This window comes from Acanthochromis polyacanthus, chromosome 19, assembly GCF_021347895.1.
Source record: "Acanthochromis polyacanthus isolate Apoly-LR-REF ecotype Palm Island chromosome 19, KAUST_Apoly_ChrSc, whole genome shotgun sequence".
NCBI classification, from domain to species: domain Eukaryota; kingdom Metazoa; phylum Chordata; class Actinopteri; family Pomacentridae; genus Acanthochromis; species Acanthochromis polyacanthus.
In genome coordinates this window covers 186150-203424 of record NC_067131.1, presented here as the reverse complement: position 1 = coordinate 203424, position 17275 = coordinate 186150, and the positions used below count along the sequence as shown (strand labels likewise).

Sequence of the window (17275 nt, the reverse complement as noted above, 5' to 3'; positions counted from 1 at the left end):
GAAGGTGGCGCTGCAGAGCTGCTTCCTGTTCCTCCTCTGGATGTCACAATCATCTGACTACTATCTCTTCTCCATCCTCAGACTCAGCAGCTCATTTCTTTTCCAGCAATGTTTTCCAGTTTGATGTGAAGTGTTGCCAGGCCAGATGAGATATGTGGTCCCTCCAGAGTTCTTGGTCCATGTTCCGACCTGTCTCGGGGTTACTGAGGGGTTACATCTTTCCGATTTTATATCCCGCTTCTTGGGAGACCTAACCAATCCGGTGCCGACCCGTCCTTGTGGTGTCCAATCCAGTCAATGGTGCAGTACAGCGTGATTTACATATTTGATTGATAAATCAAAGAGACACAGCACAGGAAAAAACACAAATGACCGCAGTTGCAGCAGTCCATCTGCGTTCTTCTCCTGACTGAAAATGATCCCGACCAGAAGCTGAACGGTCTCAGCTGGATCTTTGAAGGAGCAGCGACACTGAGCACCTCATGGTGTCACTGAGGCTGAAACCCCCAGACCCTCCAGAAGAACCTCATTCTGGCTGCAGTCTATGTCCAGAGCTCCTAACCAAAAGTTGAACCGTAGATCTGTCTATAAACAGAGAGTTGTGGCTTCTGGCTCAGCTTCCTGTTCACCACCACGTTCTGCTACACGGCAGGTGATCCCTCTGGCCCTCTCAAGATCCTTTTTGCCGTCACTGAAAACAAAATGCTGACACATTAAACATCAGCAGCTGCCTTTAGACAAACATCCCAGCATGCATTTCACCATCCAGTGGTGCTGTTGCAGTTGTAACGATAGCAGATCCTGTCACATGGTCAGGTCAGTACAATACCGTACATTCAGTCTCTCCTCATGGTCATCCTTCTGGACAGGTCTTTGTTTTAAAGCAGTGTGGTTTCTGAAATTATTCGCTCAGCTTCTAACCTGGAATGACACAGAAATACGAACACCAGCAGGTAGAAACACAGTCTGACAGGAAACACTCGTCTTTATTCTGAAATGTTCCTCTGTCTGTTCGTCTGCATCTTGTTCAGCTGATTAATAAATAAATGAAATATGTGAATAAGACATGAGAGAAAAGGTAAAACTGCTGCACTCCTGAATTTTTCAAATAGAAATTCTTGGCATTCCTCTTTAATTCTGGCAGTTGGTCAAACATGAATTTGTTTTTGGTTCTGATTATTATTGATCCAGATTATTTATTGATTAATGAATAATGATGTCTGAAGACTTTACAGTTCATCTTCACCATAACTACTCTTCTAGAACCTACAGAACCTTCAGAACCAGAGGCTGAACCAACGTTGAACTCCTCTATCTTTTTATTTTCAGTTCACTTCAGGACAAATGTCATAAATTATCCTGACCGACTTTCTGGGTTTCAGAATAAAATTAGCAAAGACCATCTCAGTTTAGAACCGAGCGCACACACACACACACACACACACACACACACACACACACACACACACACACACACACACACACACACACTAACACACACTAACACACACACACACACACACACTAACACACACACACACACACACACACTAACACACACTAACACACACACACACACACTAACACACACACACACACACACTAACACACACACACACACTAACACACTAACACACACACTAACACACACACACTAACACACACACACACTAACACACACTAACACACACACACTAACACACACTAACACACACACACACTAACACTAACACACACACTAACACTAACACACACACACACACACACACACACAGTAACACCAATACTGTGTTAATTTGCAGAATAATTTCCCGGCAGGTCTTCTCGGTACCAGACTTAAAATCACTGATCAGACTCACAGCAGTCTGTGGATTTTACTCCGTTAATAGTTGAAGAAATAAATTTTGAGGGGAAAAAAATCTGATTTATGTCAACATTTCCACCTTGGCAGCTACAACCTTGTCTTCATCATCTTCATTAGATAGGATGAAAACATGTAGGAAAAACACAAACATACATGAGCACTGTCGAAGTTGTACCGATTCTCCGTATATGTCAAAGATATTAAACAGAATCTTCCAGATGTCTGAATGCATTGATGTTGCAGCAGAGATCTCCATGTGGTCCACTGGGACTCGTGTTGGTTGGAAAGTCTACCGTCATCAGAATCACCAAATCCACCCACTGATGGCTCCCCTCTACTCCCCTCATGTCAGGAACCAACATATCAAAGAACTAAACATCCTTCATCATTTATCATAGATCCATCCAGACATGAGTTCTGAATGGGACAGCAGCCCAAACACTCAAGAGACTTCAGTACGTCCAGAATTCTGATGCCCAGGGTTAGGGTTAACCCTAACCCTACCCTAACCCAGGTGTTTGTCATTCACACTGACCAATAGAAGCAGAGTTCACCAGCTGCTGGGAGGAACTTCAGTATCTTTCCCAAGGACACTTCAGCACATTGAAGACCGGACCATTCAATTCAGTTCAGACTGTAGACCTGTTCTCCTTCTGCAGGAACCACAGGAGATCTTTGTTCCATCAGACTGTAGACCTGTTCTTCTTTTGCTCCTTCTCCTTCTGCTCTCATTGCTACACCAGCTGTTTCCTGGTGGTGTCAGGGGGACACGTGTGTGTGTGTGTGTGTAGGTGGGTGATGGATAGATGGATGGGTGATTGATGGATGATGGATAGATGATGATGGATGCCTGATGGATGGATGATAGATAATGGATGAATGGGTGATGGATGGATGATGATGGATGATGGATGGATGATTGATGGATGATGATGGATACATGATTGATGGATGGATGATGATGGATACATGATGGATGGATGGATGATGATGGATGCATGATGGAGGGATGATGGATGATGATGGATGGATGGATGGATGATGGATGCATGATGGAGGGATGATGGATGATGATGGATGCATGATGGATGGATGGATGATGATGGATGCATGATGGAGGGATGATGGATGAAGATGGATGATGATGGATGCATGATGGAGGGATGATGGATGATGATGGATGGATGGATGGATGATGATGGATGATGATGGATGGATGATGATAGATGGATGATGGATGCATGATGGATGGACGGATGGATAATGGATAGATGGGTGATGGATGGATTATGGATGGATTGGTGATTGATGGATGATGATGGATGGATGGATGGATGGATGATGGATAGAAGATGGATGCATGGATGGATAGATGTTGGATGATGAATGGATGATGTATGGATGGATGGATAGAGATGGATAGATAGATGATGGCTGGATGAATGGATGCATGCATGGATGGATTGATGGATGCATGGATGGATGGATGGATAGATGTTGGATGATGGATGGATGATTGGATTTATGGAAGGATAAATGAATGTATGATGGATGGATGGATGGATGAATGGATGTATGATGGATGGATGATATGATGGATGGATGATTGGATGGATGGATGGATGGATGATGGATTGATGATGGATGGATGAATGGATGAATGATTGGATGGATGGATGATGGATTGATGATGGATGGATGAATGATTGGATGGATGGATGATGGATGGATCACCATGGTGCTGTGTTCAGAACCCTGAACTTTTATTATCTGTCACTGGCTTGTCGGTCTGAAACGTTGTTTCCTGCATTTAAGTTTCATGGAAACTGAAGGAGGTCGATCAAACACAGAAGAGTGAAATAAAGAGATGAAAATAAAAAATAACTGGGATTAGAGGAGGATGAGGTTGAAGTGATGAAGTCAGAAAATTAGATTGAGACACTTCAAACGAAACAGAGCTACCTACTGCTGAGCGTGAACTTGAATGTGATTTTAGACAAAGCTGCTTCACACACACACACACACACACACACACACACACACACACACACACACACACACACACACACACACACACACACACACACACACACAGTTAATCCCATTCAGATCAGATGAATGGTCCTTTTATTTCTGATTGAAAATGGGCGAGAGACTTTACCACACCAGGATGAAAGAGAGCAAGAACATGAAAGGTGTCCTCTTCATTTTTTTGTGGAACATCTGCTCCATATTTTGGCTCTGCCTCATGGTTTAGTCTGTCCCACCTGAGCTGTGAGTCAAAGAATCAAGGAAGGCTGAATTTATTTTCTTTCTGTGGGATTAAACCTAAAAACTCGTCTTTCCACCAAAGTGACATATTCAGAAGGTATTTCCACGAAAGGGATCCTTCCTACTTTCAGATGTCTCTACTTGTTCTTCTAGGAGGTCCTGCCTCTCTGCAGCTCAGCACACGAGCTCACCATGACTCCACTCCATCACTGTAAAACTATGTTGTAACATCAGAGCGATTCAGAAATGGATCCAGAAGCTCCACCTGCAGCGACAGCATCAGTCTGAACGTGTTTCTGGGACGTCATCAGGACAGTTGATGGTGGAAACTCTGTTTTTTTTCTAGCATCGGGAGTCTTCCAGCACATAAAACAGTATTTAAACATGTCAACTGTAACAGCTCAGATTAGAACCCAGACACTCAGTACAGGAAGACGCAAGTCAGATTCAACGAGTGTCTTTATTGACTTAACAACAACCAAACCGAGCAGAGCCTGGCTATGAGGGACAGGAGCCCAGTCAAAAAAAAAAAAAAAAAAAGAATTCTACCAAGACCCAATCAAATTCTAAAAAAAATTGATCAGAACAAAGAAACAAAACTACAAGAATTTTTGAAGGAGGAGCTAAATGGCAGAACTCACAAAGACTCCAAACAGGGAGGGAGGAAGTCCAGAAGTCCAGGAAACAGAGATGAGGTGAGGAGTACCGTGGGGAGCAGAGAGAACGAGTCTGTGAGTGAGAGGGTGAGGGATAATTCAGGGGAAAAACCAGCAGATCATCTAGCAGAATCTGAGTCTAATTGGAGGTCCAGGGTGAGACAGAGACAGGAAGGGACTCTGACAGTTAACAATGACTAGAACGAGGCTCTAACTAAATAAGATATCATTGACATCAGCTGCTTCATCCATCCGTTGTTTTCTCACAGTTTCTGCATTTAAGATCACATGAACAGAAACCTTTGCTTTGTGGTCATCGTGTCATTCTTGACATCACCATCCACCCACCAGGTGTCCTTCTGCTCCCAGTCACCTGTTCCCAGAATACTTATTCCTGCTGTCTGTCTGTGTTTCCTGTCTGCTAACCAGCAGGAAATAAACTCAGGTTCATCCTCCTGCATACACCTGGGTGGTGGACAGTAGCTGAACTAAAGCCAGTTTCTGCTCCTGCTGCAGTATGTAGCTGACTGGTGCAGCTGGTGAAGACAGGCTGACACACTGATGATATGAAATAGACTAGATCATATATGTGGTAAAAAGCTGTCTGACCCTTTGGACCTGTTAGCACCTCAGCCTGCAGGGCATGCTTTCAGATTTTCCCTTCTGTTTCACCACAGTTATTTCCACATGATCAGCCAGTTTCTGGAGCAGCAGAATAGCTGCTCACTTAAAGGAGAGTAAAGAGTTAAAGTGTTCGAGTCATAACTGCAGATGCTGCAGATCCACATCCACTCGGCCTGCACTGTGTGTTGCATTTAAATGTGACAATGATTAAATTTGTCAGCAGAGAGAATGAGCAGCAGAGAGTAGAAGAAGGAAATGATCTGTCATTCATTGTCAGAGGAAGAAAACACACTGCACACACACTTTCTTTCCTCTCCTCTTTACTTGAAGTCCCCTGCTGGTCAGAGCTGGAAACTGCAGCTCACCTGTTAGCATCTGAACACCACAGCCGCTCAAAACAGGTCAAAGCTGGAAATGGCAGCAACCTGCACCTGAACTGATTTGCTTGTTTTAGTTTCAGAGAAGTATGTTTCTATCTGAAGTCCTCATCCTGACAGAACATCTATACCTGTACTAAATTCAGTTCAATTCAGTTTTATTTATATAGCGCTAACTACAGGTCAAATTGTCTCAAGACGCTTTCCAGAACCCATATGAACCCCAGAGCAGCTCTAAGGAGACAGTGGACAGAAAAACACCCTTTAACAGGAAGAAACCTGGAACAGAACCTGGATCTATATGTGGGAGAACATCTGCTGCTGGAAGGAGGTAGAGAGGAACAGAAGAGGTAGAGGAGGACAGAAGAGGTAGAGAGGAACAAGGAACATAGAACACAGGTGGATCCATGTATGATCAGACAGATGATTCATACAAAGTAGAAGCTAACATGTAAACTGATCCATAGTTTCCTGTTCTGGTGTACAGCTCTGGCATTAAATCTACTACATATATAGCTGGTAGTAAATTCAAACAGTATGTAGAAGAGCAGATCAAGTATAGTGAGGGTGATGCAGAGACTGGTGGAAATGAGCAGCTGGAAGCAGAGGGCTGGAGGAAGGTCAGCAGCAGCATCCCACAGTGGACATGATGGAGACTGGACCAGCTGGTGGGACAGAGTTAGTGTAATGCAATAACAGCGTATATATTAGATATAAAAGTAGATAGAGAAGGGCTCAGTGCATCCAGAGAGGTCCCCCAGCAGCCTATAGGCCTAGAGCAGCAGAACTAAGGGACGTCCAAGAGGAAGACTCCAGCTGACCCCCTCTGGGTCACCCAGTCAGCCCTAACTAGAAGATCTGTCAAAAAGGAATGTTTTAAGCCTGGTCTTAAAAATAGAGAGGGTGTCTGCCTCCAGAACCCAAACTGGGAGCAGGTTCCACAGGAGAGGAGCTGATAACTGAAGGCTCTGCCTCCCATTCTACTTTTAGAAATTCTAGGAACAACAAGTAAGCCTGCAGCTTGAGAGCGAAGAGTTCTACTAGGATAATAAGGTACTATCAGATCTTTGAGATATGATGGAGATTGGTTATTAAGAGCTTTATATGTCAGAAGAAGGATTTTAAATTCTATTCTGGATTTAACAGGAAGCCAGTGAAGAGAAGCAAGTATAGGGGAAATATGATCTCTTTTGCTAACTCCTGTCAGTACTCTGGCAGCAGCGTTTTGGATCAACTGTAGATGTTTGAGAGCTATTTGGACAACCCGATAATAAGGAATTGCAATAGTCAAGCCTGGAAGTAACAAAAGCATGAACTAATTTTTCTGCATCACTCTGAGACAGAATGTTCCTGATTTTGTCACGGAAGGGGGATCACCAAGAGGAGTCAGTAGGCTGATCAGATCAAACACACGTTATTTTAACAATAAATATAAAAGCCAAACAAGGGCCAGCGCTCACTAATTGGGAAACGGGGGGAAAGCAGGCTTCTGGGGATCGGCAGTTGGGGAGAAGAGACGCCAGTGCTGACGGCGCCCAGAGAAGAATGGCAGCTGCAACCAGGGATGACTCCAGGTCCTCACCTGGGAGACTGGGCCGGCCGACCGGGGCAGTTCAGAGGGAAGGGGGAAGGAGGTCCATGTCCTCAGTCTGGAGGGAGGTGAGGGGAAAGCATACTGCTCCGGCGGTCACAGGGTCTGGTACGTTCCGGCTTCGTCTTTGAACCCACACCCCCATGCTGTGCCGCACTGGTATCTCTAGCAGTGATGATGATCTGCAGGTGTGGATCTCCACAGCTTCTCTGCACCTGTGCTCATTATTGGTCATGACAGATTTTTACAATATTTCTCAGGTGGAAAAATGAAGTCCTACAGATTAGTTTTATGTGTGAGTTAAAGGACATGTCCTGGTCAAAGATAACTCTGAGGTTCATCACAGTAGAACTGGAGGCCAATGTGATGCCATCCAGAGGAACTATATACTTGAAAGTGAGTTTCTAAGATGTTTGGGGCCAAATACAATGACTTCAGTTTTGTCTGAATTTAGTAATAGGAAATTACAGTGTGTAGTAACTAACTCTAAATGTTTCTGTGGAGTTAAGAGTGTCCCAGTAATCCAAGGTGCTGTGTTGATGTGGTAAACTGGTTTCAGGTGAGGGAAAGCCATTCACAATATTCCCTCACGTACTAATACCATGAGAAATAACCACCTTGTTGAGCAAAGGGAAACCGTGGAAGCTTCCTGTAACTGTTGTCTTCTGCCCCAAATAGCAGCTCAGAGTAGTCTGCCTCAGTGGAGAGCCTCGGTGGGGTCCTCTGAAGGTTCCACCTGTAATGATGGAAATACCCACAGGAGACTGATTGGGCTAAAGTGTGCTTGACCAGTTTCTTGGCTTTGGAAGAAGTTCTTTCAGGTTTTTGCAGTCCAGGGGATTCTCAAGATGGCAGCCAAATGTCAGCAAGCCGTCAGCAAAGAGAGGAAGCACACAGTTTATTATTATTATTACTATTTTTACTGAGAATGTAGTCTGGTAGGAAGGAACACACCTGAAACTTTCAGGTGCATTTTTCTCTCAATTTATGGTAAAAAATCGACTGTTTTGCTTCATTTGTACAAAATCACAAAGCATACATTCCAAACTGATAATGCGATAGCCATGGGCTCAATAAATTAACTTCTGTTTTAAAATTTTCATTAAGGCACATAACAACAGATGACAAAAAGAGATTCAATAAAAGTAAAACAAAAAAGAACAGTGGAAAACACGGATTCATTCTTAAATATTAATCAAAAAGGAATTATAAATCAATGACATCACAATAATCTCCATCAACAAGAAAATGTGTCTTCAAATATTATTTGTATCTTATTATATTTAATAAGTTATTTCTACCTTACGAACAACCCATAAGACCTTCTTCTGAGTCCTCCTCTGAGGAGTCAGAAGAAGGCTCCCTCACCGAGGTCCATGCCAGGGTCAGAGGTTCCACAGTAACCAGGGTCAGGACAAGGGGTAAACCCAGAGGTGGAGGAGATGCACCGGGAGAGCATCGAGGTTTAGGATGTTGTTCATTCTCCTGGCAGAAGGCCAAAGAAACAAATTTACAAATTCCACATGCAGCAAAATCAGCTTCAACATTTGCATGAGAACTATGAAAGATCTACTCCTAAATGAAGCTACCTGTCACCTTAAATCAACCCAGGAGCATCTTTAAGCTGAACAACAAATAACCGATGTAAGACGTCGACAACATCAACATCCAGACAGGTGAAGCTGAAATAATACTCTGAGCTGCTGCAGTGTTTGAACTTTCAACATTATTTTAAAAGCTCAAGTGAATAAAGTCAAATACAGAAACATGCAGACACTTGAATGGTGAAGTTTTATTTCAGTTATATTTCATTGAAAGAAAACAAACACACCTTGAAATGATGATTAAATATCCAGGTCAAAGTGTCAATTATTAAAATAATGATGTCATGCTGTAGGTGGAGCTTATTGTGAGTGGGCAGGACTTCACACACAGAGACATGAGGAGGCTTGGCCAATCAGCGTACCCAATCAGCAGCAAAGACAGGTGTGGATGAAGCCAACGAACAGCCACAACAGAAGACTGTCTCCACCTGTAAAGGTATTTGTGACATCACACAGGTGTCAAGATAAACCAGGTGTGAGACAGGGGAACACTTATGTAAAACCTGTCTGTCTCTCTGTCTCTCTTGTAGCAGTTTGTATTTAGACCTGTCTATCCATCTCAGCTGTGCATTGACAGGTGGCATGCCTTACCTTTCCAGGTAAGTCTGTCTGCCTGTCTGTCTGTTTAATGTCCGTCTGTCTTTCTGTCCGTCTGTCTTACTGTTTATTCTCTTTCAGGTAATCAAAGAAGTCCAACCGTCCTTCCTTTCAGCCCAGTTTTCTTCCAGATTCACTCTGGTGGCCGATTGTAGACACAGTAAGAGCTGTCTGTGTGCCTCTTGTTGGTTTTGTGTATGTTTGTTGACATTTGTCTCTCAGATGTAAACCCAGAGTTACTGGTTGTGACTTGCCGTGGCCAGTAGTCCCTGTCCTAAAGGACTGAGAAGCTCCAGTTTGTGCTGGATATGAAGAAATCTGAAATAATTTATTGGTCCGCAAGGGGAAACTGTATTACAGATGTTCCCTTTCAATGTCTTAGAAATATAAACCGCACAAAATGCATAAATGAATTTAAGAAAAATTTGCCCTGCAAAATATAAACAAAAGTAGAAACGGTATAAACATCCATTTAAAATGTACATTTTCTAAGAAAACAATTGTAAGTTTCCAGTGTAATAAACAATGTGTTAAGGCACAAAGAAACATAGCTGTTGCACATTATTGACTGTTAGCTCAAGGAGAGGCTAACTGAAAAAGTTGTCAACTGCTTGCATTGAAACATAATGAGTCCAGTTAGTAAGTACAAGTAGGAGATCCAGGAAGCAGAGAAGAGTGGCCAACAGCTGCTTTATTCCTTCATCCCTCCCTCCAACAGTAGAGCCAAACCCCATCACCAGAAACAATCATCAACCAAATAATGGCTATCGTGTGTGAAACAGACTGCTGCTGTTAGCATTGCTCTGGAAGAACACACATGTGGTCTCTAGAAGATGCAGCTACTCCACTGCATGTCCACCACACCTTAAGAACCTAATCCAATGTTTCAGGAGGTACTCTGTTCAGTCCCAACCTGTGCAAACCAACTGTCCTAGAAATGAAGGACGGCGAAACCATCATCAGCTCTCCAGTCTTCCGCATGTAATGGGTTATGGGAAAGGTTGAATTATGGAATGAATGAATGACCAGGGGAGCAAATATTGCAAAGCTTGGGTAATGACCGGGTGGAGCACACTTTGAATTTGCCAAGGAGGACAAGACAGGGAGGTGCAATTATTCAGATTTAATACAAAATGTGATTAAAACCATGTAAAAATGCCCATGAATAAAAATAGTTGTATGCTAAAAGTCCATTAAAATTCAATAAAAACAAATGGGCCAAAAATGCACAATATGAATAAAAACCACTTAAACAAACTAAAAATGGCACAGTCCTTGAGCAGGGGGCTAAAGTGCAGTTGGGGATGCAGGCAGCCTTCCGATCCAGGTCGGTGAGGTCCCTCAGTCACACGTACCAGGTCGCACCGGAGATGAAGGAAACCGCTGCCCCTGCGTGTGTCAGCTCACGACGCTGCTTCACTCGTCTCAGACTTCCACCCAGCTAGCCACTCCTCTGGCACGCTGGGAACCCTTAAGTAGACACACACAGCCCGATCTCACGGGGATTCGTGAAACTGTCACGTAAGTTTTAGTTTCGGTTTCGTGCGCACCAACACGATTTCGTCATGTTTTTCGTGCCGCTCACCACGAAATGCGCACCAATGTATTTTAAACGGCGGACTTTTCGTGCCACTCAGAACGTATTTCAAAAGAATGTGTATATTATATTTTTAATGTAAAACCGTGGCGAATCCAACGCTATATTTTGCATGACATCGTCCCTAAACATAACCCTAACCATAACCCTAACCATAACCTAACCATAAGCCGGTGGTACACTTACCAATTTGCATAGGAATTTCAAGAATGTCCGGCGGCCGCAAACGCGATCACACAAGCAGTATACGCCGATGGACAGCTTAGATCGTCATGAATCCGCCGGTATAAACCACTTTCAGATGTGATTACCACAGCGAAAAACATTTCGTGGTGAGCAGCACGAAAAACATGACGAAATCGTGTTGGTGCGCACGAAACCGAAACTAAAACTTACGTGACAGTTTCACGAATCCCCGTGAGACCGGGTTGACACACAACAACAAGCGGCAGTATGCATTCTCATACGACAACAGTGTTAGCTTAGCTCGTGTCCGCCAAGTGCTACTACTCTCTCTCGGTACTTACACGACAGGCAGGGAATTCTCCCTGCCGCTGCGTGTGAATCACGTCGGAACACTTGCGAGCTCGCGGTCTCCAGTGCGTGTGCCTTTCTGCCCCTTTAGCCCGGTTGCGATGTGGTTGGCGTCTCTTCGCTGCTCCCGGCGTCTTGCTCCCCCTGCTGCTCTCAGCATCCCTCTGCTGCTCTTCCCTTGGTCTCGGCGTTGTTGGCGCTCTTGGCGCCTCTCAGCTGCTCTTCCCATGGTGTCGGCTTGGTCTCCTCTTGCTGCTCCCGTTCAGCTGCTTTATTCTCCCTGGCTTCAATCACACACAGCTGAGAGTAATTGCCTGGGACTCAGTGGTTGGGGAAAATCATCATGTGGCCTGGGGCAGCCACGGCAACGACAGGTAGGTGGCAACGACTAATTTAACATGCAAATAAACCCAAAAAACACACAGCAACCCAATAAATCAATACATGCACAACAAACCCAATAAACCATAAATACATGCAAAACAAACAAAAATATAAGGAAAAACACAAGTTAAATGCCACATCCCCTTGTGCCGGCTCACACGCAGCTACTCAAAAGGAAGCATTATGTCAATGATTTACATGCAACACAAGAAGTTTAGATGTTAATAGAGAGTTTTTTGTGTTAATGTTTAAATTAACTGAATGCTACTCAGTACAGAAAACTCAGTATTTATCTTATATGTAATCAATTAGTCTGGTAGTAAAAGCTTAATATGCTTAAAGGGCCTCATCAGACAATATCTCTCTGACATTGCTTTGGTACAGCAGGTGCAGTTCTGCTGCATGTTGGATAAAGTTTTGCTTCTTCTGCTGTTGTTGTTCCAGTCAGTACCATAGTCCAACATGTCACCAGGTGTTTACTGTAGTGTGAAGCTGAATGGAGTGTGATAAATACCCTCCAGGTATGTCCTGAGCCAGTCTGAATGAGTTAGAAAGAATTCATCACGTTTTGTTGATTATTTTTAGTTGGAATGTCTGACAGTTGAAAAAATAAATGTGTTGAGATGAGGTTCACATGGAGTTACGTCTGACTGCACTTCATGATTCTGTCACCAATGCTGTCTGACATCACAGTCACATGACCACGCATCTGATGTCACAGCGCTTCATCTTCTGACAGAGGATCAAACTGGGCCAGGAGGACTCTGTTCATCTGTCACATTTAATCAGATCAACATTTTAACTCTCACAGTCAAACTGCAGCTCTGAACTGATGAATCACAGCATTCATGAAGCAAAGGCTTGGTTGGAGGGTTCCTCCTGAGTTCTGGGTTCATTTCAGTGGACAGATGTGAAACCAAAGTCAGATCAACAAGCAGCAGAAAGATCAGCTCAGATCCAGTTAGAAGAAACATAAACAGTGAAGGGATTTTATAACCTAACAGCACTAGTTCTATGGTAAAACTTTAGTTGTACATTCCGCTTTAACTGTAGTATGGCTGCAGAATGTCATCATGTTTCCGTTGTTTAATAAAGTTTTATTTATTCTGTCTTCAGACAAGCAAGGGATGGGTGGAAGGAACGTTTCCTATGGAGGAACGTTACTGCTGAGGACGGAAAGAAAGTCAGACGACAATAAACAGGTGAATGTTTACATCAAAGAACTCAAACTAAGAACCTTCGACTCCGTAATCCATCCTTGATCACCAAGAGATGATCGATCACTGATCAATATCTGAAGTGTTCTACAGCTTCTCTGTGGTTCTACCATTAGTAAGGGTCTAATAGGTGTTCTGTGGTTCTACCTTCGGGTTCTAATAGGTGTTCTGTGGTTCTACCTTTTGGTTCTAATAGGTGTTCTGTGGTTCTACCTTTAGTAAGGGTCTAATAGGTGTTTTGTTGTTCTACCTTCGGGTTCTGATAGGTATTCTGTGGTTCTACCTTTGGGTTCTAACAGATGTTCTGTGGTTCTACCTTTGGGTTCTAACAGATGTTCTGTGGTTCTACCTTTGGGTTCTAATAGGTGTTCTGTGGTTCTACCGTTTGGTTCTAATAGGTGTTCTGTGATTCTACCTTTGGGTTCTAATAGGTGTTTTGTGGTTCTACCTTTGGGTTCTAATAGGTGTTTTGTGGTTCTACCGTTTGGTTCTAATAGATGTTCTGTGGTTCTACCTTTGGGTTCTAATAGGTGTTCTGTGGTTCTACCGTTTGGTTCTAATAGGTGTTCTGTGATTCTACCTTTGGGTTCTAATAGGTGTTTTGTGGTTCTACCGTTTGGTTCTAATAGATGTTCTGTGGTTCTACCTTTGGATTCTAATAGGTGTTTTGTGGTTCTACCGTTTGGTTCTAATAGATGTTCTGTGGTTCTACCTTTGGATTCTAACAGGTGTTCTGTGGTTCTACCGTTTGGTTCTAATAGGTGTTCTGTGGTTCTACCGTTTGGTTCTAATAGGTGTTCTGAGGTTCTACCTTCTGGTTCTAATAGGTGTTCTGTGGTTCTACCGTTTGGTTCTAATAGGTGTTCTGTGGTTCTACCGTTTGGTTCTAATAGGTGTTCTGTGGTTCTACCTTCTGGTTCTAATAGATGTTCTGTGGTTCTACCTTTGGATTCTAACAGGTGTTCTGTGGTTCTACCGTTTGGTTCTAATAGATGTTCTGTGGTTCTACCTTTGGGTTCTAATAGGTGTTCTGTGGTTCTACCGTTTGGTTCTAATAGGTGTTTTGTGGTTCTACCGTTTGGTTCTAATAGATGTTCTGTGGTTCTACCTTTGGATTCTAATAGGTGTTTTGTGGTTCTACCGTTTGGTTCTAATAGATGTTCTGTGGTTCTACCTTTGGATTCTAACAGGTGTTCTGTGGTTCTACCTTTGGATTCTAATAGGTGTTTTGTGGTTCTACCGTTTGGTTCTAATAGGTGTTCTGTGGTTCTACCGTTTGGTTCTAATAGGTGTTCTGAGGTTCTACCTTCTGGTTCTAATAGGTGTTCTGTGGTTCTACCGTTTGGTTCTAATAGGTGTTCTGTGGTTCTACCGTTTGGTTCTAATAGGTGTTCTGTGGTTCTACCTTCTGGTTCTAATAGATGTTCTGTGGTTCTACCTTTGGATTCTAACAGGTGTTCTGTGGTTCTACCTTCTGGTTCTAATAGGTGTTCTGTGGTTCTACCGTTTGGTTCTAATAGGTGTTCTGTGGTTCTACCTTCTGGTTCTAATAGATGTTCTGTGGTTCTACCTTCTGGTTCTAATAGATGTTCTGTGGTTCTACCTTTGGATTCTAACAGATGTTCTGTGGTTCTACCTTCTGGTTCTAATAGATGTTCTGTGGTTCTACCTTTGGATTCTAACAGGTGTTCTGTGGTTCTACCGTTTGGTTCTAATAGATGTTCTGTGGTTCTACCTTCTGGTTCTAATAGGTGTTCTGTGGTTCTACCGTTTGGTTCTAATAGATGCTATTTCCTCAGTAGAGCTTTGTTCTGAGCTCAGATCTGAGGTTCCTGACCAATCACAAATGGCTTTGGTCAACCAGCTGACCAATCAGCTGATGTGTTCAGGAGGGGGCGGGGCTAAAACGTTTCAAACAGTCTGAGGAAATAATGTGTTTGTGAACATTAGAGCAGGAACCTGTGTTCTAGTAGAACCACAAATACAATAATGCAGATAGATCATGATGAAAAAGGACCCTTTGATAATGAAAATCTGCTGTTGTCATGATGGATCTGCTGTTGTCATGATGGATCTGCTGTTTTCATGCAACACGGTCTCACGGGGATTCGTGAAACTGTTACGTAAATTTTTGTTTCTTTTTCGTGCGCACCAACACGATTTCGTCATGTTTTTCGTGCCGCTCACCACGAAATGTTTTTCGTGTTGCTCACAACGAAACCCGCTGTGGTAATCACAGCTGAAAGTGGTTTATACCAGCGGATTCATGACGATCTAAGCTGTCCATCGGCGTATACTGCTTGTGTGATCGCGTTTGCGGCCGCCGGCCGCCGGACATTCTTGAAATTCCTATGCAAATTGGGAAAAAAAAAAAAAAAAAAAAAAAAAAAAAAAAAAAAGGTAAGTGTACCACCGGGTTATGGTTATGGTTAGGGTTATGGTTAGGGACGATGTCATGCAAAATATAGCGTTGGATTCGCCATGGTTTTACATTAAAAATATAATACACACATTCGTTTGAAATACGTTCTGGGTGGCACGAAAAGTCCGCCGTTTAAAATACATTGGTGCGCATTTCGTGGTGAGCGGCACGAAAAACATGACGAAATCGTGTTGGTGCGCACGAAACCGAAACTAAAACTTACGTGACAGTTTCACGAATCCTCGTGAGATCGGGCTGTTTCATGATGGATCTGCTGTTTTCATGATGGATTTTCAGGGGTTTCTGTTTCCTGTGTGTGTCGCAGTGTGTTAGTGTGTCCGTACACAGAGACGAGGAAGACGAGGAGGAAGGAAGTGAAGAAAGAAGGAACGACAAGCGGCCTGTCGCCTCTACTCCTGTCCCAGGGTCGCCATGGTAACCATTCTTGTCTCTGTCACACACACTCGCGCACACACACACACCTCTTGGCAACATGTGGGGCTGAAAGTCTGACTGACTGTCAGGTTCTGCTTAAAGGTGTGTGTTATAGAGGTTCTGTGTGTATTATAGAGGTCAGGCTCTCCTTCTGATGGGTTCTAATGGAACTCTAATGTTCAGGAATGAGCTTTCGTCTCCTTCAGAGGCATTTCCATGACAACCGTGATCAGATGCAGAGGTTTGGTTGTTGTCTCTGTGTGTTCGACTGTCAACACAAACCGGCTGAATGCACAGACGTCTTGTTTATCTTGTTGTTTGTTTGTTTGTTTACTCCAGGCTGCAGCTACGTGAAATGAATGTTTGTTTTAGAATGTAGAACCGTGATGTGTGTTGGTCAGAGTTCTGTCTGTTGTGGCCTCGTTGTGTTCACACAGTCATAAACTGATGAAGTTTCTACACCATAAAGCATCAATACAGTTTATCTCAGTAACTGTTGGTGAACGTATGAATTAAAAATAGATTACAGAATGCTTTCCATCCAGAGACAACAACATGAAGGGCTAAAAATGAATAAGGTAGAGCAGGGATGTCAAACTCATTCCACAAAGGGCCGGTGTGGCTGCAGGTTTTTGTTCCAACTAAGCAGCATCACACCAGACCTGACTCATTTAATCAACCGATCTCAGTCTGCAGACAGGTGATTGGTCAGACTGTGTGCTCTAGGCTGCAACATTTAGTTCCAACATATCTACAGCACACAGTCTGACCAATCACCTGTCTGCAGACTGAGATCGGTTGATTAAATGAGTCAGGTCTGGTGTGATGCTGCTTAGTTGGAACAAAAACCTGCAGCCACACCGGCCCTTTGTGGAATGAGTTTGACATCTCTGACATAGAATAATATGACAGAACACAGCAAAACAGAATAAAGCCAATAATAAAATCAATAAAAGTGGTATCTGGGCAGTCATAGTACAGTTACAGAATGTTCTGTAGTTTAGTATAAACTCCCATAAACAAAGAGCCAATTAAACAATGACAGTAAAACATCAGAGGAAGCAGACAAACTGCATTAAAGTTATTAAAACAGAGTTGAAGC

General features: G+C 43.2%; 1 protein-coding gene and 1 long non-coding RNA gene across 4 annotated transcripts in view; one reads left to right on the top strand and one right to left on the bottom strand.

Moving 5' to 3' along the window:
* Window positions 1–17275, top strand: part of LOC127531062 (transcription elongation regulator 1-like protein) — a 41632-nt gene that overhangs the window by 12449 nt on the left and 11908 nt on the right. The window contains exons 2-6 of one of the 2 annotated variants that reach the window (XM_051939306.1): window positions 9281–9423; window positions 9518–9586; window positions 9666–9744; window positions 13216–13301; window positions 16064–16173. In XM_051939306.1, coding sequence (XP_051795266.1) covers window positions 9281–9423; window positions 9518–9586; window positions 9666–9744; window positions 13216–13301; window positions 16064–16173 — 487 coding nt within the window. The remainder of the gene's footprint in view (window positions 1–9280; window positions 9424–9517; window positions 9587–9665; window positions 9745–13215; window positions 13302–16063; window positions 16174–17275) is intronic. The other variant, XM_051939307.1, reaches the window with a different exon arrangement.
* Window positions 13603–15075, bottom strand: LOC127531063 (uncharacterized). Of its 2 annotated transcripts, none has more exons than XR_007937928.1 (4): window positions 14986–15075; window positions 14392–14886; window positions 13666–13764; window positions 13603–13632 (listed from the first exon to the last, which is right to left on the bottom strand). It is a non-coding gene; the product is annotated as an uncharacterized LOC127531063 (long non-coding RNA). The 2 variants fall into 2 exon arrangements; XR_007937927.1 differs by lacking the exon at window positions 13603–13632 and having other exon boundaries at window positions 13677–13764; window positions 14392–14490; window positions 14524–14886.